General features: G+C 51.4%; 3 protein-coding genes across 3 annotated transcripts in view; 1 reads left to right on the top strand and 2 right to left on the bottom strand.

Annotated features, from left to right (window-relative positions):
• The window catches only part of DCAF1 (DDB1 and CUL4 associated factor 1), a 48,698-nt gene extending 41,704 nt beyond the window's left edge, over window positions 1-6,994 (top strand). Inside the window, exons 23-24 of the mRNA XM_074550062.1 lie at window positions 2,222-2,477; window positions 6,003-6,994. Of these exons, the coding sequence (XP_074406163.1) occupies window positions 2,222-2,477; window positions 6,003-6,061 (315 nt within the window). The 3' untranslated portion in view covers window positions 6,062-6,994. The remainder of the gene's footprint in view (window positions 1-2,221; window positions 2,478-6,002) is intronic.
• A 3,806-nt stretch (window positions 6,995-10,800) lies between these two features.
• RBM15B (RNA binding motif protein 15B) lies at window positions 10,801-14,988 on the bottom strand. The gene has a single exon (XM_005485531.4). The coding sequence runs from the start codon at window positions 14,858-14,860 to the stop codon at window positions 12,116-12,118; it is 2,745 nt and encodes a 914-aa protein (XP_005485588.2). The 5' UTR covers window positions 14,861-14,988; the 3' UTR covers window positions 10,801-12,115.
• Window positions 14,989-15,227: 239 nt separating this feature from the next.
• Window positions 15,228-19,932, bottom strand: MANF (mesencephalic astrocyte derived neurotrophic factor). Its single transcript, XM_074550063.1, has 4 exons — window positions 19,759-19,932; window positions 17,385-17,512; window positions 16,484-16,625; window positions 15,228-15,564 (listed from the first exon to the last, which is right to left on the bottom strand). Exons 1-4 carry the CDS (start codon window positions 19,925-19,927, stop codon window positions 15,380-15,382), a joined length of 624 nt encoding a protein of 207 aa, XP_074406164.1. The 5' UTR covers window positions 19,928-19,932; the 3' UTR covers window positions 15,228-15,379.
• Window positions 19,933-20,661: the final 729 nt, after the last annotated feature.

Raw genomic sequence — 20,661 nt, 5'->3', positions numbered from 1 at the left:
TGATCTCATCTTACTGTTCTTAGGTGGTTTTTAAATAAATATGAGCTGGCCCTAATCACCAACTTCAGATTAAGTAATTTAAATGGTGAAAGTGGAAACATTTCATTTTTTTCTGTCTGTATTTTCACAAAGTATTTTTTCTTCACTGGTTGATATAACCCTTCAAAGTTAATTTGCAGCTAAATATACAACCTTTCTGTGTAATTTGGTTGTTACCCTTGTCACCCAGAAGGGATTGTTAGCTCTATACAACTGTATTCAATTTCATCCTGTATTTGAAGGGTGACATTGGTATAAGGGCCTTGCCTTAAGCTTGAATTTGAATGTTGATGAAACAGTAATTCAGTTTCCAATAATTATGTTATTTATGAAACATAATCAGATTTAGTAGTTTTGACATTTTGAATCCTTGTGAACTAGATATTTAGGAAAAAATGCTCTCAGAAATTCCACATGTGTAGAAACACAGAGGGGACCTAACTCATTTCAGAATCCTTCAAGTTTTACCTACATGGACTCTAAATGGATCTTGGAGACAACATACTTGTTTTTCTTAATATCTACAGGTATGTCTCTGTCTCCAGAGACTGAGAAACTTGGTTTAATATCTCCAAAATTTTTTTAATAAATTGGTATTTCTTTTCTGCTTCAGAGTTGTTTAGACACTGGAAAAGGAAAATAAACTCTCCTGCCTTTTCAGTTTTTAATCAGCTTTTCAATTTTGAATAGAGTAATAAAATTTAAGACATTGGTCTCTGTGCAGATACTGCATAGAACAAAAAGAAATACAAATTATTAATGCAAAGCTTTTATACTCAATTCAGTGTGTGTTATGGGAAATTATACCCAGTATGGCACTGCATAAAACTGAACTGCAAGTAAGATATTTCCTCTCCCAGTGTGTATACAATTAAGTCTGTTTATCTGAGGACTCATTAACTCAAAGTAAAGTTGTAATTTCTTAAAATAAGCACAGACTTCAAAAGAGGTTGGTTTTAATTTTATATTTAATATGAACTCTTTCATAAAGGAAACTGTATGTAGCAAACCATTGCTGTTGTGCTGTAATCTGCATTTAAGAACATGGCACTTCTGGTCAGCAGTGAAGACTTGGCTGCCTTTTGCAAGTGAAGAAACAATACAATTTACTTTTGCCTGTGACAGATGTTGGATTTGTGTGGGTGTGGTGGTTTTTTATAGCACTGACTGAAGCAAAAGTAGGTTGGGGAGATGACAGTAGAGGACTTTCCTCTGTCCCTTTGGATCTGAAAATGCAGCAGTCTAAACAGTGGGAGTGTGGTGAGCTTGAGGACCAAAGGAACCCTTGAAGTGGGTTGTTAGATATCGATCTTAATTGCTTCCTAATTTTGCAAAATGTGTCACCTCCCAAAACAAAGAGGCAATTAGGACTGAATGAGCTGAGAACATTCTGTTAGAGAAACAGGCTGTGGCTGAGGAGAGGTGCAGGTGGATTGAAGCTTTTCTTTCAGCCCTGGAACACTCTGGAGCTTGGCTTGTGATGGCAGTTTGTCTGGGAGAAGGGTGGAACTGTTACAGCTCCTTCCCACTCGGTCTCATCCACTACACACAGATTTCTGGATTTTGCTGTGCAATGAGGAATTCAGTTGCTTTACTGAAGGCAAATTCTGATTTGATAAAGATCTTGATTCACAGGTAAATACCAAAGATGTGGCTCCTAAGCTGCCTTAAACAGTTCTGTCATCTGAAGCTGAGTGATTCAGGGATTGGCTTAGGCTGTATTGGGCTGTATTTTTCCTACATTTTATACCTCATCTAAATGGCAGTCACAGAGACTGATGGTGCATGTGGTTTGATGCCGAGTGCAGCTTTTGGTCCTGCTGAAACTTGAAGCAGTTTGCACAAGACTAGCAACAAAGCCATGGATTAACAGGTCTTACTGCATGTCCTTCTCAAGGGTGCTTTGTGGTGCCATGTGTTGGTGGCCAGTCCTGGAGAGGAGGTTGAGCCAATGGTACCTGTTTGCACCAGCATTTTGCAGTTGAGATTTTGCAGGCCTGCAGGTGATCTGGCATGTGTGATACTCTGAAGCTTTGGAGAGAGTGCTTAGATGGGTGATGGGAGAGTGTTTATCATGTCTGATGTGGGGAGAAGTGAAAACTATAGGTTGTCTTTAGTTCCTGTTGGTCCATTTTACATTTATCTTAATGTCTGCAATGGACTGTTTTTGCTGTCTTTGTAGGAGGAAGAGGAGCAAGAAGAGGAAGATGATGATGAAGATGATGATGACACAGATGACCTTGATGAGCTAGATACAGACCAGCTGCTGGAGGCTGAGCTGGAGGAGGATGAGAACAATGAGAATGCTGGTGAGGATGGAGAAAATGATTTTTCTCCCTCCGATGATGAGGAGATTGCCAACCTCCTGGAAGAGGGAGATGAGGGAGAAGATGAAGATTCTGATGCTGATGAGGAAGTTGAGCTGATTCTTGGAGATAGTAAGTGTGTGGCCACCTTGGTGACCTTGTCCACTGGTTAAGGTCCTGACAAAGAGGTAACGTCTAAATTTCCCCTGAAATGACTTAACTGACTTGTCCCTGGCTGGTATGAGTGACAGGCCATCATCACCTTGTTCACCTGGGGCATCTCTTAGTCATCTGCTGGTAAAAACAGCTCTTATGTGAGAGAACAACTGTGCATTCTGGGAAAGGAGGTATCTGCTTTCTTCAGGTGCTCCCAGATGTGTGTATGTGTGAGAACTCTGTGTGAAGAAGCTTTGTATGATTGCTTGCCTGTCCTGCCCTTCAAGGGGACACAGTTTAACTCTTACCTCACCTGTCCTCTGTGCCTCTTGTGAGCCTGTAGGGACAGAGAAGCACTTTTGATCCTTGGTGCTGTTCTTTCTCTTTTGTAACTGCCTAAAAAGCAAAGCCAACATGGCATTTCTGACTTCACTTCCTTTATTAGACTGTTCTGAAGCTAACAAAACTTTTGGGATACAATTTAAATTGTTCTCTTTTTAGGGCATTCTGCAAATACAGTGATTTGAAAATACAAAGAGTGTGTGTGTTTGTGTGTGTGTATGTGTGCATAGAAAGGTCTGAACTTTTAATGTAGCAATAATGTTTGGAAGAATGCTTCACAAGAAAGGTGAGTAAGATAGCATGAGGCTTGGGATTTGTGACATCAGATTCTGTTCCCTCTTTTGCAGCACAATTTTTGAGTATGTGCAACCAAACCACTTAGTTATTTTTAATTTTCAAGCTGTAAAAATGGATATAATATTGTTACCTTAAGTTAAAAGGTTGGTAAGGGTGAGTAATGACAGTGTGCAAGGTGTTTGAAGTCCTGCAGTGAAAGATTGATTCCCATCTCAGCTCTCACTTCAGGCTTCCCTGGCAGTGAGCTGGAGGATGAGGCTTGCCAGGCCGCTCTGTGCCAGTGAAGTGGCTCATCCATGTTTTCTGTAGCAATGTAGCTCAGTCATTTTTAAGGACATGGCCACATGAGGTTGCCAGAGTTATTCTGTGGGGTCACTCTGCTGTTCTCTAGAAGGAAATAGGTTTATACTCTCAGGCCATATAAGATATTTGCACAGCTCAGTCATTAATGGCATCTTGCAGTGCAACATTTTGGGGTTACAGGGAACCTCTGTATCCTGGTAGTGGACAGGATCTTTGTGACACAACTCCACTCATTTTTCCTCAGGGAATGCAGAGCCCAAAGCTCTTCAGAGAGCACCTGGTGTGCTGTACCTTCAGTTGTCCAAGGGGCAGCATGGCCAGGATGTTCAGGCCATCTCAATAACTCTTCCTGGAACAAACCAGGGGCTCCTTGACAGAAATTTCAGGCGTGCTCTGCAGAGCACTGTTATGAAGTGGCCACATCTGTACCTCATTTATGGATAGAGCTACTTGAGCAGACCTTGGATCTGTATGGCTGTGGAGCTGCAGCCAGCCCATCCTGTGGCTGTTGGGTTGCTTAGCAGCAATTTCAGGAACTCAGAGCAGGAAGTGCAGCTCTGCCAGGCTGGCCCCTGATGGGTTTGATGAGTGAGGTTCTGTGGCAGCTTTTCTGTGTCTTCACTGGACTTCTTTCTGTTTCCCACCCAGCAAAGAGCAATTAAAATTTTCCTTTGCTTATGCTTGTTCCAGAATTAAAAGTTGGAATGGCACTGCCAGTGTAGAGAGTACTGGCATGGGATGCATTTAGAGTGTTCCCTGCTTCAGATTCTTGTTGTACTGTGGGTGAACCTCCATAACATACAGTGAGTGTTGCCAAAGCAAAATAATTCAGAGAGCAATTGAAATAGGGGAGTGAGTAGCATTGGTCTCTTGTGCTTTAGAAGAGGTTCTAATTCCTTTTTTAAAATAATCCATGGAGAACCTGAATTTGTCTTCCTCCCCTTTGTTACCACCTTGGGGACATTAGATCTGTTTGTCAAAGCAGTTCATGCATTGTGCAGGACTTTGAAGAGCTTCTTCCTGGGCCAGGTGGTTGTAATTTTTGAAATGCATATGTGATATAGGATGGGAGTGTAATTTTTGAAATGCATATGTGATATAGGATGGGAGTGTAATTTTTGAAATGCATATGTGATACAGGAAGGGAGAAATATATAGAATTCTCACCAGGAGCCTGACTGAATTGATTCTGATTCCTCTTTTCTTCCATAATCCAAAATGGCAACTTCCAGGCATGTCTGTGCAAACTAATTATACCAAGCAGTTAACTGCAGTCAGCTTTACTTCCAGAGCTCAGAACTGGAAGGTTGTGTGGTGAACTGGGGAATAGTGAGGAGATCCTTTCTCAAAGCTTTCCTCTGAGTTAAAAAAAACCCAAACCAGCAAACCCCCCCTAAGACTCCAACTTTCTCAGCTTTGCTTCTCAAAGGTTTCTGGATTTTTATCTTGCCTGTGCTTCTTTCCCTCTTGCTGTGTAAGTGTAGCTGCTGCAGCCTGGCTGGTGTTTTCTAACTCCCCAGTGTGTCTGTGGCTGTTCTGGGAGCACTGATGACCCCTCAGCTTAGGCTCAGCCTGGTGGATGGTGAGATGGAGCATCCCTTGCTGGTCACAGTGGAAAGGCAGCTGGCTGATCTTCAGGGAGGAGGGTTGGGGGAAAGGCTTCGTGCCCTCTCTGCTTGCCTGTGATTTTTTTTCCTTAAGGATCTGACAAGGGGTGAACCTTCCAGAAGGTCTTTCTACCTTAACAGGCATTTAGAGATCCACCATTTCTGAGATGGCTAAGTGGAAGTCTTGGTGTCTTTTTTTTTTCTTTTAAACTATTTTTAACACCCAGTTATCTGCTGCATCCAATGAATTCGCATAAGAAAAAGAGCCAACATCACCTCTAAGGTAAGGCAGGAGCCCTCTTGCTGCCAGAGCTGCTACCACTTCCCTCTTGCACAGCTGAGGGAGGAGAGATCTTGTGTTTCAAGATAAAAAGCAAGTGTGTGTATGTGTGTGTGACTGCTTCTGGTAAATCCCTTCATGTCTTCATTCTGTACCACAGTGAAGAAAACCAGGAAAAGCGCAATTTGCAGGTCACCTTTAGAAGGTGACCTGTAGTGAAATTCATTACAGAAACCTCTGAGTTACTAGAGGAAGGTTCTAGCTGGGAGTCTGTGGATTGCTTCCACCTTTGGGGTCCAGCTCACTCCATAAGGAATTACCTGGTGCACATCATACAGGGGCCAGGCTGGTGGAGCTGTCCAGCCATGAGAAACGACTGCCCCATCTGTCCAGCCCCTGGGGTGAAGAGCTGTTGCCCTTTTTTGTGCACAGGAAGTTGTGCAGGCAGCTCTGCTGGTGTCCTCCCTACCTTGTCGGGGAAAAACCTGCCAGCTCATAGGAACTGCACTTGCTAAAGCTGCTCTCCTTGAGCCTCTGTTGTAAGCAGGGAAGGAAGGCTCTGGTGCAGATTTCCTGGCTGCATTTGAGCACTTTGGAGCACTGATGGTGCAGGGCAGGGGTGACCACCTCCCGTGTCACAAACCCAGCATAACCCACGTGTCTCCTTTGCAGCCGACAGCTCCGATAACTCAGACCTGGAGGACGACATCATCCTGTCCCTGAACGAGTGAGCAGCGGCTGGGGCGGGGTGTGGGCAGGAGGAGATGCTCCCTTCCCACAGGAGAGACCAGAGACCAAATTGGAAAGCGACTGAGCACCCCAGCCCTGCTTTTCTGGAGAGCCTGAGGATCTCCTGCCGATCCGCTCTGTTGGTTTGAGTCACTTGAAGGCTCGGGGCTAAGTCTCAATAAAGAGACCTGGGGCTAGGCCTCATTTCTCTCTGCCTTTTTTTTTTTTTTTTTTTTAATTTTTCATTTTAGGCTGAGATGACTCTTCAAGGAAACTTCTGAAGATATTTCACAATATATTTTCTTTGTATAAAGTTCTTTCCTAAAGAACAGAAATAGTTTTATAAAAAAAAAAGAAAAAAAGAAAAAAAAGGCAAGTGTTCTAGTAAAGAGGGGAGACCTTTGTATTCCTGTAGTACCTTGTACCATGGGGTAGGTTTGGGGAGAAAAATTGTTTAAAAATAAAAGAAAATTTATGCAACTACTAAGTGAAATAAGAGGATCATGGTTTCTAATATCGTTGAGGAGTGAGAATATTTTTATTTTAAATATGATTTTATTTTTAAAAAAGAAGATCTACAGGTGTTATACCTGCTGATGCACCAGTGTGTTCCAGATGCTTTTGTCCTCCAGGGAAGAGCTCCTGGGGTGTTTGCCAATGTCAGTTTGTGCTGTGGTACCAGCTATAGTGGGAGGCTGAAATCCTGGCTGGGCCTAGTCAGAGCCTGGTATTCCTGAAGACATGGGAATCTGGGATTGAAGTTTAAGCCCTTTTTCTCCCCTCTGCCCTTTGTGGTTCAAGTTTTTTAATCTTTATTTTTTTTCTTTGTGTTTTTTTTCTTTTTTTTTTCCTCTTGCCCTCTGTGTGGAAACTGCAAATTGAAGGCCTTTTTCTTTAATGTAAAGTGTATTTATTAAAAAATTAAATACAAATCCTGTCTGTGTCTATGGCTGTGAATTGTAGCCATGCAAAAGCAGTGCTCCTTGTGCCTGCAGGGCTTGGCTGAGAGCAGTCAGGTGTAGCTAGAACCTCTCTGCAGTAAGGAAGGGCAAAGGAAACAAAAAGGGGATTTGGGAGTGCAGCATGGCCATAGCACAGCAGCTGTGGGTTCCAGTCTGATCCCTTGGGTGGCCTGACAGCCTGGAATTCTCAGTGGCATGCTCACCACACTGAGTGGGAGCTGGATGATGCCACTGGTGCTGTTGTGTGGGGAGGTGCTCTGGAGCATCCACTCTGCAGCTCAGGCAGGGAATTCCAGGATGTGCCAGGAGCTGGGAGCAGCACCTGCTTCCTCCTGTGCTTTGGCATTGCCCAGGCTGCCCTGTGGCTGTCAGGGCACAGGGAAAATCAGGCTGGGGCATGACAAGAGGTCCTGCCCTCAGAACAGGAGGCAGAAATGGCAGTGGAGTGTTTGAGTTCCCAGAGCAGCACCCACTGCCCAGCTCGGGCCTCTGCTCGGCTGGCAGGGGCATGGGCTCACTGCTTGCCTGGCCAAGGCCATGCCTGTGCTGTTCATTCCCATCCACTCACCTTTTAACCCTCTCTCTGTTTTGGCCACTTGCAGAATAGGGTTTAAGGCAGAGCAGGGAACTGGAGACTTCTCACTCCTTGACACTACAACCACTTTTCCACCAAGAACTGCTCATTTCAGCTAAGGCTCAAAGTCTTACTGCTTGAAGAGGAAGGATATCCTTTTGAACTGAAAGAAGGGATAGCTTTTTTCCCTCCAACATTGCATCTACTTAATGCACTTACCCTGGGCTGCTTGTTAATAATTAAAAAGAAAGGTTCTGCAGCAACTTGTAATGGATAATTGTACCCTACACATTCGATAAAGATGAACAAGTGACTACTACAGCATTTAAGACCAGCAATTGGAGCAGCATTCTGATTAAATGAGGGGATTGAAAACTGGATCTGCCACCCAACAGCTGTGGAAGTAGCCTCTAACTTATCAGAAACCATCCCACCCAACTTCACCATAGAATATGTGCAGCTCAGGAGCAGGAAAAAATAAAGCATGTACTCAGCTACTACCCTCAGGGAGAGGCAGTGCCAGATGTCCATCTCTTGTTCTGGCATTAAACCCCAGCTGTAATTGACTGCATCTGTTGCTGGTTTGGGCCTGGCTGTTTCGGAGGTATTTGCCACTTTTGTGAGACAGAACCAAAACACCTGGGCTGGAGCTCCTGTGTGTGCGTTTGACTTGGAGCTGAGATGCTGTGAGTATATGAGCCTCCCTCCCCTCCCACACCTGCCCCAGCTGCACTGAACAGAGACAAAGGGAGGGGGTTTGGGCCTCACCCTGTGGGCCTGCAGATCACCCCCCAAAACTGCTGAAGCAGCCCCCCCCGCCCCTGTCCTGGGCAGGCCTGGCCCCTCTGAAGTTAAATGCACACCTGGGGAAGCTGCCTGCACCCCATGCCACTGCCTGGGGTCTGGGGGTCTCACTGAGCAGTTCTGGGGAACAGGTGACTGTACCAGTCTGGGTGCAAAGTGGAGTTCAGAACTGGGGACTAGCAGGGATTATTTTGTTTTTGTCAGGCCTTCATAATTCTGCAGCTGCTTGGGATGGGGAGAATTCTCAGCATTTGGAAAATCACCTGCCACTCTGGCATCATGATTTAATCTATTTAAAAGCCTGTTGCTTGGAAAGAATCCTATAATCTTCTGGAATACGCACAGCACGTGGCTGATGTGCCATACAGTATTTCTTCTATGCAGCAGTCACAGACCCTGGCTTAGGGGGTGGAAGGAGATTTAAATGTCCTGCCAGCTGGCTCAGACCTACTCCTACCTCTGCAGCAGAGGGGAGCAGGGAGGTGCTGTTTCCTCCCACGGTGTCAGCAGACAGGCCCAGCACAGCCTGTGCCCTCCTGTCAGCGTGGTCCCCATTGCACAGGACCCTGCAGCACCCTTCCATGGAGCACAGCCTGGGGAATGCCCTGCCAGCACCGTGGCAGGGAGCAGCACATCCCTGCAGGGCTGGGCTTCAAAAACCTCCCCCAGGCCAAGGCTGGCAGAGCTGGGTACAAACCTCACCAAGTGGAGCTGAGGGAAATCACTGAGGCTCCTCAGAGCACCTCCAGGGCTCTCAGCCCTGTCTCAGTAGGAAGGACAGCCAGCAACTGCTGTTCAAGAGGCCTTGTAAGACAGAATGTTTGCTGAATGGGTGCTTAAAGATGGGGTACCTCAGGCTAAGCAGGAACACTCTCAGACCAGCCCATCCACCACCTCACACCCTGTGCCCCCTTTGAGCTTCAGATCACCCCGAGGAGCCAGACACCATTACCCTGCCATGATCACCCTGCTGCCCCCCTGCACTGGGCTGAAAGGCTCCATCCTCCCAAACCCAACCCCCAGCACTGCCCTACCCAGCCCCTTCCAGCATCACCGAGGGGCCCAGGCCTCCCACCCCTGCACCTTCTCCCAGCACTGCTGCCCAGCCCAGTGCAGGGCCCAAGTCTTGGATGCTGCAAGATCCAGATGCTGAGTTACTTTGCTGTAATGCCAACCCTTCTCCAGGCCTGCTTCTCTTGGAATCAGCCTGGATGCATCTGTGAAGGGAGGGGATGGTGGACACAGGTCCAGGATGGGGCCTTTGGTCTTGGCACAGGCTGTTCAAGCCGTGGTGTGGCTCCCTTGCCTGCTGGGGAACAGGGAAGGCTCAGGTCATCGTGTCACATGGATGCTGCTGCTCTCCCATGTGTTTGTTCCATAACTCTCCAACTTCTCATTTACAACTATTAATTTTGGTAGGAGGGAGATTGTTGGTCTCCTATGCTTAAAACCATCAGCCACCTCTCTGGGAAGAGAAATCCCATCATTCAAATCTCACCCAACTTTGTCTTCTAAACAACCCTGCATTATTATTCACTTATTTCACAAGGAAAGTGGGAGATGGGGGATTTTGGGCTGTTCCTTGGCTTTGTCAGCAAACAGTTGCAGCTTTTATAATTTAGAAGGCTTTTTTTTTCCTTCCCCTTCCTAAAAGTCACACACCATAGCACAAACAAGGCCATGGCACAGCACCACGAGCTGCACCTCCCTGCCACCATCAGCCAGGTGAGCACTTGTCCTGCCACCACCTCACTGCCTCCAGCTGCCCGGACACCTCCAGGGCAGGACACTCCCACGAAAGGCTCTAATCGCTGGAGGACCGGCCCTCAGGGGTATTTACCAGCCCTTGGTTTCAGATAACACCGAACCGTTACAATTGCTGACATTTGGCACCGCCTGCCTTAGGGCAGCACTGGGGACCCGGTCAGGAGGGCAGAGTCGGTGTCCCTGGAACCGTGTGAAACCGAGCCAGCCTGGCGGCTCGGGCACTGGAGCTGCTCCTCGCTCCCACGGCACATTCCCAGCTCCCTGCTGTCTCAGTGGAGCATTCAGCTCCCCTCTGATCCGTGCCTTCACGGAAGATGCATCAGGTGAAAGGCAACCCCTCCTCCAGCCCAACAAACCAACCCACACTTGTTGATATTAATAATCCATCATCTGCTGCTGATGTCCCTGCAGGGTTAAAAAGTGAAAAATAACAGCATCATTAGGCTGAGTTACGCTCCCTGCTTAGTAGGTTGTGACACCAATCATACCTGAGAGGAGTTTTAGAAGGGTTTTTGGCAACCCTCAGCAAGTGAGCTGCTGGCTCACAGAGATTGGTGCGAGACAAATCTCCCACAAATTTGTTCACTTGCTTACTAAGAGAACAACAACAAAAAAACCACCTGCAAATCTAAAGAAACTTTAAAACGTAGCATTTTTAATCCCACACAATTTTCTGTAAGTCTCCTAAAATCTACAGGCATCATTTTAAAAAATAAAAATATCCCCAAACAGAACAGTGTGGATTTTAACTCCAGCTTGAACTTGTTACCACGTCCTTATGCTGCTGAGCACTCAAAGGGTCTGGCCTCCCAACCAACCACCTCGTAAAGACAGCAAAGGTGATAGATCCATCCCTTTTAGAGCTCGGATTTTGATCTCCAGTGGTTCCTCTGTTACAGGTCACCTGTGGTAACAGAACACATTCTCAGCCAGACAGACATGTTTCTGTGTGTTTTTGTAAGCCTGCAAACAAATTTAAACTTCAGGAAAAAAAATTAGCCATTTATCCTTCAATAAAGGATTCCAGGTAGTACAACATGATTGACTGCAAATGGGCACCTCCAGCTCACCAAACACCTTTGTGCCCCTAGCTTGTCCACATCTAATATGGGCCCAAGGGGGTTCCCCCTTAAATCACCTTTTTTTTCCATCTGCTTGTTTTGCCTTTTATAAAAATTGGTAATGTGTCAAACCTTTGTTTTATTCAAGAACTTCTATGACTGAGACATGTGCCAGGTGCTCTCAAACCTCACCAACTTGAATACAGCATTCACTCCTCAGTAGCAAACTTTTTGCCAAGTATCAACTAATTTTTTGGTGCGAATGAAAAACTTTTATTCTTGATCAGGATTTGCTTCCTTGGTTGCTGGCTTCCTGGGAAGCTTCTATTCTCAAAGAGAGACTCAACAGCAAAGCATCCAGACTCAAATTTTTGAAATAAAAAGCAAACAGGACAAAAAAAATAGAGAACCAACCTTTCAATCTTTGATACAGCACTAAGAACCTCCCTTTCCCTCCCACCTTAAAGGACACATAAAGATGAAGGAGGTGCTCAAGGTTGGGATCTGAGAACTGAACTGGGCTGGGGCCTGGCCTGGCCTGGCTGCTCCTGCAGCACAGGGAGCTCACCCTTCCTTCCTGGCCACAAGAACTCGGATACCGCACAAGTTTAGAAATCCATCAGTGAACAAGGCTTTACTGACAACTTTTCATACAGTTAAAAAATAAAAATACAGAACAACAGCGGACAGTGTCACATATTAAAAACGAATAAAATGGGCTCTATTTAAAATTTTAATAGATATTATAGGTATTAAAATTAATTAGAAACTAAAAATCTTACCACTTTGGTCAAGGTGTTTTGAGCCTTAACCAAAATGATCAGCCTTAAAAACAACTGGGCTGTGTGACACACAAAGAAAACATGGAATTTGAAAAGACAGTGTGGGCTAGGCAGTGTCTTTGACTATAACTATCACCATATGTTCTTCTTCTAACTTCCCCAATGTCCTTAGTGCTGACTGGAGGTACTGCTGAGAGAACTCGCAAGGAGGGAACGCGTAAAGCATGCCTGTGCTGTCCCTGCCCTTTGCCCCTCCCACGGGCAGGCTGATAACCCCAGCAGCCTGCTTCTGTTTCAAGTAGGAGACCAGATTCCTGAGAAGCCGTCGCTGCAAGCCAGGCTCTACCACAGGGAAGGTCCCCTCGGCCCCTGCCCCTGCCGGGGCGGACTGGGTGGCCAGGAGCACGGCGTAGCCGTTGGGGCTGCCTTGTTTGATGCGCCGGGTGACTTCATCCAGCTTGGGCTGGTCCAGCCGAAGTCTCTGAGCGATTTTGAGCTGCGTCAACTTCCCGCCGGATGAATGGTCTTTGAGGAGTCCGTTGATGACACCCAGGTCTCCCTCCAGGATGTGCATAGAGGTGGGGAAGCAGCTGTTTTTTAGCACAAGAAGCCCATTCCAAGCAAGTTGCAGTGTCTGAGCATATTCTGATAAATTCTTTAGCTTTTTGGTCTCGGATTTTGGCTCCTCGTGAGTTTTGGATTCCGATTCACCAGTTCGATGATTGCGTTCGCTGTCCCTTTTTTTGGGCTGGGGAGCATCGGCCGGCTCGCGGTGGGGTTTCTCCTCGGCCGCGTGACGATTGTTCTGGAGGGAGTTGCTCTGCTCCTTCTCGGCTCCGGGTTCTGTAGTGTGATTCTCCTTGCGAGCCCTGTCAGGGCTGCGGTCTAGAGCTGGCCCACTGGCCTTTGTCCTGCTTCTGTCCTCGTAAGGCGAGTGAGTAGTCCTCCCGCGGTCACTGGAAAGACTCCGGCGTCTCCGCCTCTCTTCCCACGGTTTGGGCACGCTGCGGTCGCCGTCGCTGCCCCAGCGCTCCCCGCTCCGGCTGCGCACGGACCGGCTGTAGCTCTCCAGGTTGTTCCTGCGTTCGGCGTTTTTGGCAGGGCTGGCCCAGTCCGCCTCCACAAAGCTCCTGTCTCTGTCCGAGTACAGGAGGTGCGGAGGAGTCCTATCCCGCACCCTCAAGTCTTGCTCCAGGCTCCGGTGCCGGCTGTACCCGTCAGCCAGCAGCTCGTAGTGCACGGGCAGCGGCGCGGGCTGGTACTGCTGCGGGTATCTCGTCTCTTCTGCTTTGGCAAAATCCACTCGGAGCCTCCTCTCTGGTCCACCCAGGGGAAAGCCCCTCATCTGCGCGCAGGCGGCCTGGGCAGCGTCCAGGCTCTCGTACTGGATGTAAGCGAAGCTGTCGCCCTTCACGTAGTCAATAGTCCTGATGCTGCCAAAGCGGTCGAACTCCCTGGCCAGGGCGGCCAGGGAAGTGCTGGGGCCAAGGCCCCCCACCCACAGCCGGGTGGTGGGGTTGGCTTTTCCGTAGCCGATTTTGATGGGGTTCCTGCCCACAACGCGGCCCGACATGGCCACCTTGGCCCGGTGAGCCATGTCCAAGTTCTGGAACTTGAGGAAGGCGTAGGCACCGCCCTGGCCGCGTGCGGGGCGCTTGATCACCACCTCCTCGATGATGCCGTACTTCTCGAAGGCGCGCCTCAGTTCCACCTCCGACACGTTGTGGTCCAGGTTGCCGATGAAGAGGTTGCGGGTGGCTCTCTGGTCATCCTCTGGCATCAGGTCTTCCTCGGCCACGATGGGGTAACTGTACGGGCGGCCGCGCTCGTCGTACAGCCCGTAGTAATCCAGGGCCCGCTCCCGCTCCCGGGAGAGCCCGATAGCGGCCGCTTCCAGCGCGAAGGCGGCAGCGGCGGCGTGGCGGGGCCGCGGCTCCCGCAGCAAGGGGCTGGTGACTGGCGACAGCGAGCGCTGCTTGTATTGGTAGGCGCTGTGCAGGGGCGGCAGGTACCCCAGCGGCTCCGGGGAGGGCGCGGGGGGCGGCGTGCGGCTGCGCCGGCCCCCGCGCAGGTACACGGGCTCCACCTTGAGCGGCCGGTCGTAGAGGAGCAGCTGCCGGGCGCGGGCGTGCCGGCGGGCGTCGCGGGCGTCCCCGGGGTGTCGGAAGTTCACGTAGGCGACGCGGCCGAGCTCGGGCGTGTGGGAGAGCTTGACACTGATGTCCCCGGCGCCCCCGCCCGCGAAGCGCTGGAAGAGGCGGAACAGCCCGTCCTCCAGCAGCTGGTCGGGCAGGGCCGCGCTCAGCCCGCTCACCAGCAGCGTCTTGTACTCGCAGGAGCCGGGCGGCTCCCCGGCCAGCCCGGCCGAGCCCCCGAGCGGCGCCAGCAGCAGCGAGGGCGCGGCGCCCGGCGGCGGCCCGGCCAGCAGCAGCGACGGGGCTACCACGGCGCCCGGCAGCGCCTTGGCCTTGGGCACGCCGAGCGCCCGGGACGAGGAGGAGGACGAGGGGGCGGCCTGGCTGCCGCCGCGGGCGCCCGAGGCCGAGCCGCTCCCCGCCGGGCGGTGGTTCGAGTCGCCGCCGCCGCCGGCGCGTTCATCGCCGCGGTGGCTGCGGGAGCTGGAGCCGCCTCCGCCGCCGCTGCTGCTGCTGGTGGTGGTGCCGCCGCCGCCTCCGCCGCCGCCGCCGGGCGTGGACTTGTCCCGGCTGCTGCGGGAGGCGCCCGAGCTGCGATGCGGGCCGCGCCGGCTGCTGCTCTCGCGGTCGCGGTCGCGGGGCCGCTTGGCGGCGGCGGCCGCGCGTCCGCCCGCGGCCCCCGGCGGGCTCGAGTCGCGGTCGCTGCCGCGCTTCATCGCGCCGGGCCCGCGGCTCAGGAGGCGCCTCCGGCGGCCGCCGCCATCTTGGACAAAAGGGAGCGAAGGCGGCTCCGGCCGCCGCGCCGCGCGGGCCCTACGTCATCGCCCCGCGCGCGCCGCGCCGCAAGCCGGCGTCACGGGGCCGTGACGTCACACGGCGCTTCCCGCCGCCCGCGCGCGACGGCAGGGCGGCCAATCAGGGCGGGCGGGGAAGCCCCGCCCCTCGGCGGGCTGAGGGGACGCGCGCGGGGCCGCTCCGCGGATGGAGCGAGGGCGGGGGGGGAGACGGGGGATGTCGGAAACCCGGCGGGTGCGGGGGGCGCAGGGGGAGTGTCCCGCAATCACGTCACACGGCACGGCTCCGCCCGGTACACACCGGCGAACTTTAATGAAAGTCCCGTACAAAGCGCGGGGCCGGCATCGCCCCTCAGAGCCTCGAGGTCGCCCCTCACAGTCCCCTCACAGGCCCGGTCTCGCCCCTCAGAGCCCCAGGATCCATCGCCCTGGTCTCGGCCCTCAGAGGTCCGTCCGGGCGCCGGCCGCCCTCGGCGCGTACTTGGGCATCAGTTCGTGGATCCTGCGGATGAAGTCGTACTTCTCGACACAGCCCTTGCACACCTCGCCCCAGTCATCCAGGATCCGCCGCAGCTCCTTGACGCGCAGCTTGCGCAGGTCGACGGTGCTCAGGTCGATCTGTTTGTCTGCGGGGAGAGCAAAGCTGCGCTCAGACATGCCAGGTGGGCAAGGAAGCCAAAACCCAACAGGGAGAGAGGTGCCAGGGGTGGAAGGAACATCTTAGTTAGGTTTGGACAGCAGATAAGGCTCTTAATGCTAAAAATTATTAGAAGACAGAAGGCTTAGTGGCAGTTTCGGTGCAGGAGTTCCACAATAGCCCTGAAAGCCCCTTTATTACATGAGCAGCAACACTTCTTTTCCACTGGATAAAAGAAATGTAGCAGAGTGATTTCAGGGGAAAGATAAGAAAGTGACAGCAACAAAAGGCTTTTTAGGAAGCAATATGATCTTAGTAGGAGAAATAAAAAGTATAAAGACCCCCAATCCAAGGGGCTGTCTCCAAGGGGTGTAAGGGCAGCTATACGGGAAAGCAGAATGAGGCATTTCTAAGCCATCTAGAAACTTGAGGGTTCAAGGAAGGTGATGAGAAATAGAGAGCAGAATGCTCTGAGAGACATCAGAGGAGGTGAGAAAGCAGCATTTATCACCCTGCTGCTGGGAACAGGAGAGCAGCTGAGACTGCAGAGCCGAGCCAAGGACCTGAGCCCTGCCACAGTGACACCCCTGCCTGCTGCCAGCACGGGCTGTGCCACACACCCTCCCAAACATGACATTGCAAACAGCAATGTAAGCACAGCAGTGCTGCTGCACCTGGGAGTTAGTTATCCCAGGGCTGATCAGAGTCCCTGCAGAAGCCAAGAAGGGTTAGAAGTCTTACCTAAGCATCTCCACACAACTCTCTAGGATGTTCATGGAGAGCAACCAGGTTGTGCAACCTAACTAGGCTACAGAACTCAGGACTGAGTGGTTTTAGGATGTTCCTTCACCCCCAGTCATCCACACCCCAGCAAATCATGGGCATTTCCTCTCGTGCAGGCAACTCACCGTATTTTAGTTCACAGATCTGACTGTCTTTCTTCTTTAGCTTCTCACAGATCTTTTCCACAGGGATGTGATGACTCATGGGCTTTGATACCTCATTAATGATTTTGGTGGCAGCATCACTTGTGGCCCCAATGTAATAGCACTAGAGGAAAGAAAAGAGTGAAGTGGGGATGCATGGAAAAAAAGCTTCTAAAAGCAGAGTTTTCTGTCCCTGTCCTCATCTGGTTTTGCAGCTGAATGTTTACTGTTAGAGAACCTCCCAAAGGGACTGCTAGAGCTGGGCAAAAGGAGCCTAACTGAGCCCAGAATGCTGAGCAGGTGTTTTCCATTGCAATGATTTTACAGCTGCTGAGGCTGGTCTTGTTCCTTAACTTTATAAAAATTGAACAGGATTAGAAATAAAGTCCTCTTCAAAGAGTCTCTCTGAAGTGTTCCCCCTCTGCATGTCAGATGGTATCTGTAGTTCTCTGAGGTTAGTTCAGGCCTTTTCCTTGGGCCTCTTCATTCACAAATTGGCTCTGGTTTTAGTTAGGGCAATTTTGTTTTCCTTTGTTTAGTTTTCAGCTAAACAGCTGAAGAGTATAAATATTTTAACAGATTATATAGCACCCCAAATACCATTTAAGAGACAGGGAAGCCCTACAGCAAACAAAAGGTTTGTAATAATCCACTGCTTCAGTAACAGTGAGATGCCAGCCAGTCCAATCACTGTTGACAGGGTGGTGGTTTTTTCCCTTTCTTTTTTTGGTAAAGAGATTGAACTCCTCAAGTCCTTTCATAAGAAATACAGGACCCACTGTGGCCACAGAGCCAGCAAAAACAGCCCTTGGGAAGCCACATCATACAAACTCAGTTTCCCCTCATTTGCAGAAGGGAAATATTAGAGACTCCCCCTACTTACCAGGCGATTCTCTTTGCCCTTTGCTTCTTTGCAGGATTTCAAGAGCTCCTTTTCAATACTGGAAGGTGTGAATTCAACATCATTGTCCTTTAGACTCTGGTAGAACCTTCCCAGGAATGTGACACACACTGGAAGGGAAGATGGATGGAGTTATCAGCCAGAGCAGCAATCTCATGGCAGCTCTTAGAGAACACTTGTAGGGAAATGGAATTGGGGGTTTGGATAACAGTTTGGATAACTGGAAAACAGTGAAGTTTTCTGAACTTCACCCATGGTTCAGAAAGTCATTCAGAGCACACGTGAATCAACAACATGCCCTGGTGCTTTTGGTGGGTTTGTGACAATCAGAAATGAGATAAATGGGAGTGTCTAGGGGTCTCTGTACATTGTCCTGAGTGAGCACAGGGTCATATGATGGACACCAAACCACACCCATGCAAAAATGTACATTTAAAGTTGTCTTGCTGCTTTGGGAAGCAACTTGTAAGAACCTGGGTGTGAAACCCAGTGCTGATTGAAAACCAACTCTGTCCATAATCCTCTGAGACTCAGTAACAGGGTATCACTGATTACCCGGCTGCTTCAGCTGAAATTACTTCCAAGAGAAAAAGAAATGTGATCCCATGCTATATCCCCGTGGCACCTTTCTCCTTCTTTCATTTCCACAAGCTTCTGATGCAGTTTCAGATGGAAAGAGGGAAGACTCTTAGACATAAGGCAACTCCCACAAGTGCAGCTGCAGCTGAGAGGACAGATCCAAGTTCCTGCCTGTGGGAAGGGCTGCACAAACTGGTCACTGCTCCTTCCCTGGGCAGCAGTCGCTCCACACGTGCTCCAAGGTGCAGCAGCCCCGTGTGTGGCTGGGAAGGAGGGCAGACAGCCTGTGGGATGACTCAGGGACACCCTGAGTGTCAGATTTTGGTCATCCTGCTGCTCACAACTCATCTGTGGATATCAGCATCACCTGGACCAAGCACTCTTCAGTCCCCCCAATTCCTGCTCAGCACCCGGGGATTCTCACACCTTCCCACGCAAGATGAGTGCCAGGAACCATTCTGCCTCTAAGGAACAGGTATGAGTTATGGCTTTTGTGGGATTTGTTTACTCCAACAGGAAGGGACTGGAAAATATTATTGTCATTAGCAACTTGTGTTCAACTCAGAACACAATGCATGGCACAGTAATTGGGCATGACAGGAAATGGAGCATGGCCTTCACAGAACTGAGCAGAAATGTACTCTCATTATATGGGAACTAGAATTAATTGTAAGATGGGCCATTTTGGAAAACATTTTTTGTATGCATACAGCACATTCTTATTTACCTCCCACCCATCTATCCCAGTCACAGACACACTGATGTCCACTGTAAGTTATTGGGAAGTGAAAATCTTGGGAAGAAAAAACTTGCTGCAGGCAGTGACACTGACAGCCACTGTAGGACAGAAACATGTTTCCAGTCTAGTGCTGCGATAGCAGCTGGAAGTTTTGATTTACAGGGCTCCCTCCCCTCATTCTGTCTTACTGCAGAAGAGGGATATTAGTATCCCAAACTCCCAGCCAGCAACTAGAGCCCCACCTCAAGTTCTTCTTGCTTCACTTGGGGAATCTGTTCAGCTCACTGCACAGGAGCAGCTTAATTTGCTGTGCAGCTCAACAGGTTCCACCCCTGAGGCGTTTGTATTTCCGTGGGACACAAAGGGCCCGACTTGATTTGGATCAGCTGCTCGCGGCTCCTGGCTGTGCGCACGGAGAGGACTCCGAGCACTCCGTAATTCTGGGATGACTAAGGGGGAGTCCCGGCTGAGTAACCTCATTGGCGTTCTCCCGCTCCCTGCCCGGATCACCGTCACCCGGCAGGGACAGCGGGCGGGGAGCGCTGCCCCGCCAGCGCCGAGCTGCGCCAGCGCTGATCTCCCGGCCTGGACACGCTCCGGTCTCCCCGAGCTGTCGCTCCTTTTCCCCGTGGGGACTCTAACTACCGCTGACCCCCTGGAGCGGCAACTTCCCGATAAGAGTGCAGTACCCTCGGAAGGGAGATCCCGTCCCCGGCGCGGGGCACGGCTGGAAGCCCCGCCCCGCCCGCCCCGCGGGCCGCCCGGCGCATCGCCCCGGCACCGGACAGCCTCGAGCGGCGCCCGGCCAGGCCCGTCCGCACTTAGCCAGACTTGGGAGACTTTTCCTGCCGCTGGAGGCAGCGCTCCCGCCGGCCCGGCCCAGCCCCGGCGGCCGAGCTGTCACTCGGGGCTGTCACAGCCCCGAGGCTGCTCCGCGTCCCGGCCCCACAACCCGGCGGAGGGGCCAGACTGCGGGAGACGGCGGCGAGGAACGGCCTCCCCCCGCCGTGCCCGCGGGCCGGCCTCGGCCGCACTCACCCTCGCAGTCCCCGTCGCGCAGCGCTCGGCCACCGGCCGGCAACAGGAGCAGGGCCAGCGCCGCGCAAAGCCCGTGGGCCGCCCGCATCCCGCCTCGCCCGGCAGCGCCCGCCGCACCGGCACCACCGGCACCACCACCCCACACCGGCTGCCCCCGCCGCCGCCCCATTGGCCCGCTCCCCGCCCGGCCGCCACGCTCTCCGCTCCCATTGGCCGCGCCGTGGCATCCACGGGAGAGTTGGCGGCCGCTGATTGGGGAGAGCCGGCGGAGCGGCGGCGCGGGTCCCCGCCCCCCTTCGCCGCCATCTTTGGTGAGGGAAGGGCGCTCGCGAGCGCTCCCTGACGGCGGCCGCGGGCGCCATCTTGGAAAAGGGCAGATCCTCACACCTGAGGGCGGGCGGGGCCGGCCCGGGCCTGGGTACCGCCCTACCCCCTCCGTCCCTCTCCCGGCGGTGTGAAGCAGTATGAAGCAGCGTGAGGCAGCGCAAGGTGAGGTTGGGGGGTCGTTCGAGGCCCGTGGGAAGGCGGTTCGTGAGATGGGTGTCCCGTGAGGGGTGGGAGCGGCAGGGACGGGGGCACAGCCCCTCACGGGCGGCTCTGGGTACTCCCTGTGAGTACAAGGACTGGATGCTTTGAGGAGGGACAGTGGAGAGGTCAAAATAGCAACCTGTGTGCACTTGTGTGTGGCTTCTTAGGTGGGTGTTTTTGCAGAAAGAAATTTTGTTTGTTTAATTCCAACTTGATATCCTAGTCTCTGGGCCTGTTGCCTTTTGTTCAGGCACACAAGGGGATTCTTGGGGTTGTCCTGTGCTAGGCCTAGGAGTTGGACTTTGGTGATTCTCGTGGGTCTTTTCCAACTCAGAATATTTTTATTCTGTTTCGAAAATTTTCACAGTTAGTGCC

This window comes from Zonotrichia albicollis, chromosome 12, assembly GCF_047830755.1.
Source record: "Zonotrichia albicollis isolate bZonAlb1 chromosome 12, bZonAlb1.hap1, whole genome shotgun sequence".
NCBI classification, from domain to species: domain Eukaryota; kingdom Metazoa; phylum Chordata; class Aves; order Passeriformes; family Passerellidae; genus Zonotrichia; species Zonotrichia albicollis.
This window is presented reverse-complemented; position numbering and strand designations above follow the sequence as displayed.

Excerpts from the sequence above, each read along its gene's own strand:
- RBM15B (XM_005485531.4), bottom strand. The coding sequence starts at position 14,860 with ATGAAGCGCGGCAGCGACCGCGACTCGAGCCCGCCGGGGGCCGCGGGC.
- MANF (XM_074550063.1), bottom strand. The coding sequence starts at position 19,927 with ATGGGGCGGCGGCGGGGGCAGCCGGTGTGGGGTGGTGGTGCCGGTGGT. Across the intron at positions 16,626-17,384 it reads AGGGCAAAGAGAATCGCCTG|TGCTATTACATTGGGGCCAC; the intron begins GTAAGTAGGGGG and ends TCTTTCCTCTAG. Across the intron at positions 15,565-16,483 it reads GATCTGTGAACTAAAATACG|ACAAACAGATCGACCTGAGC; the intron begins GTGAGTTGCCTG and ends CTCTCCCCGCAG.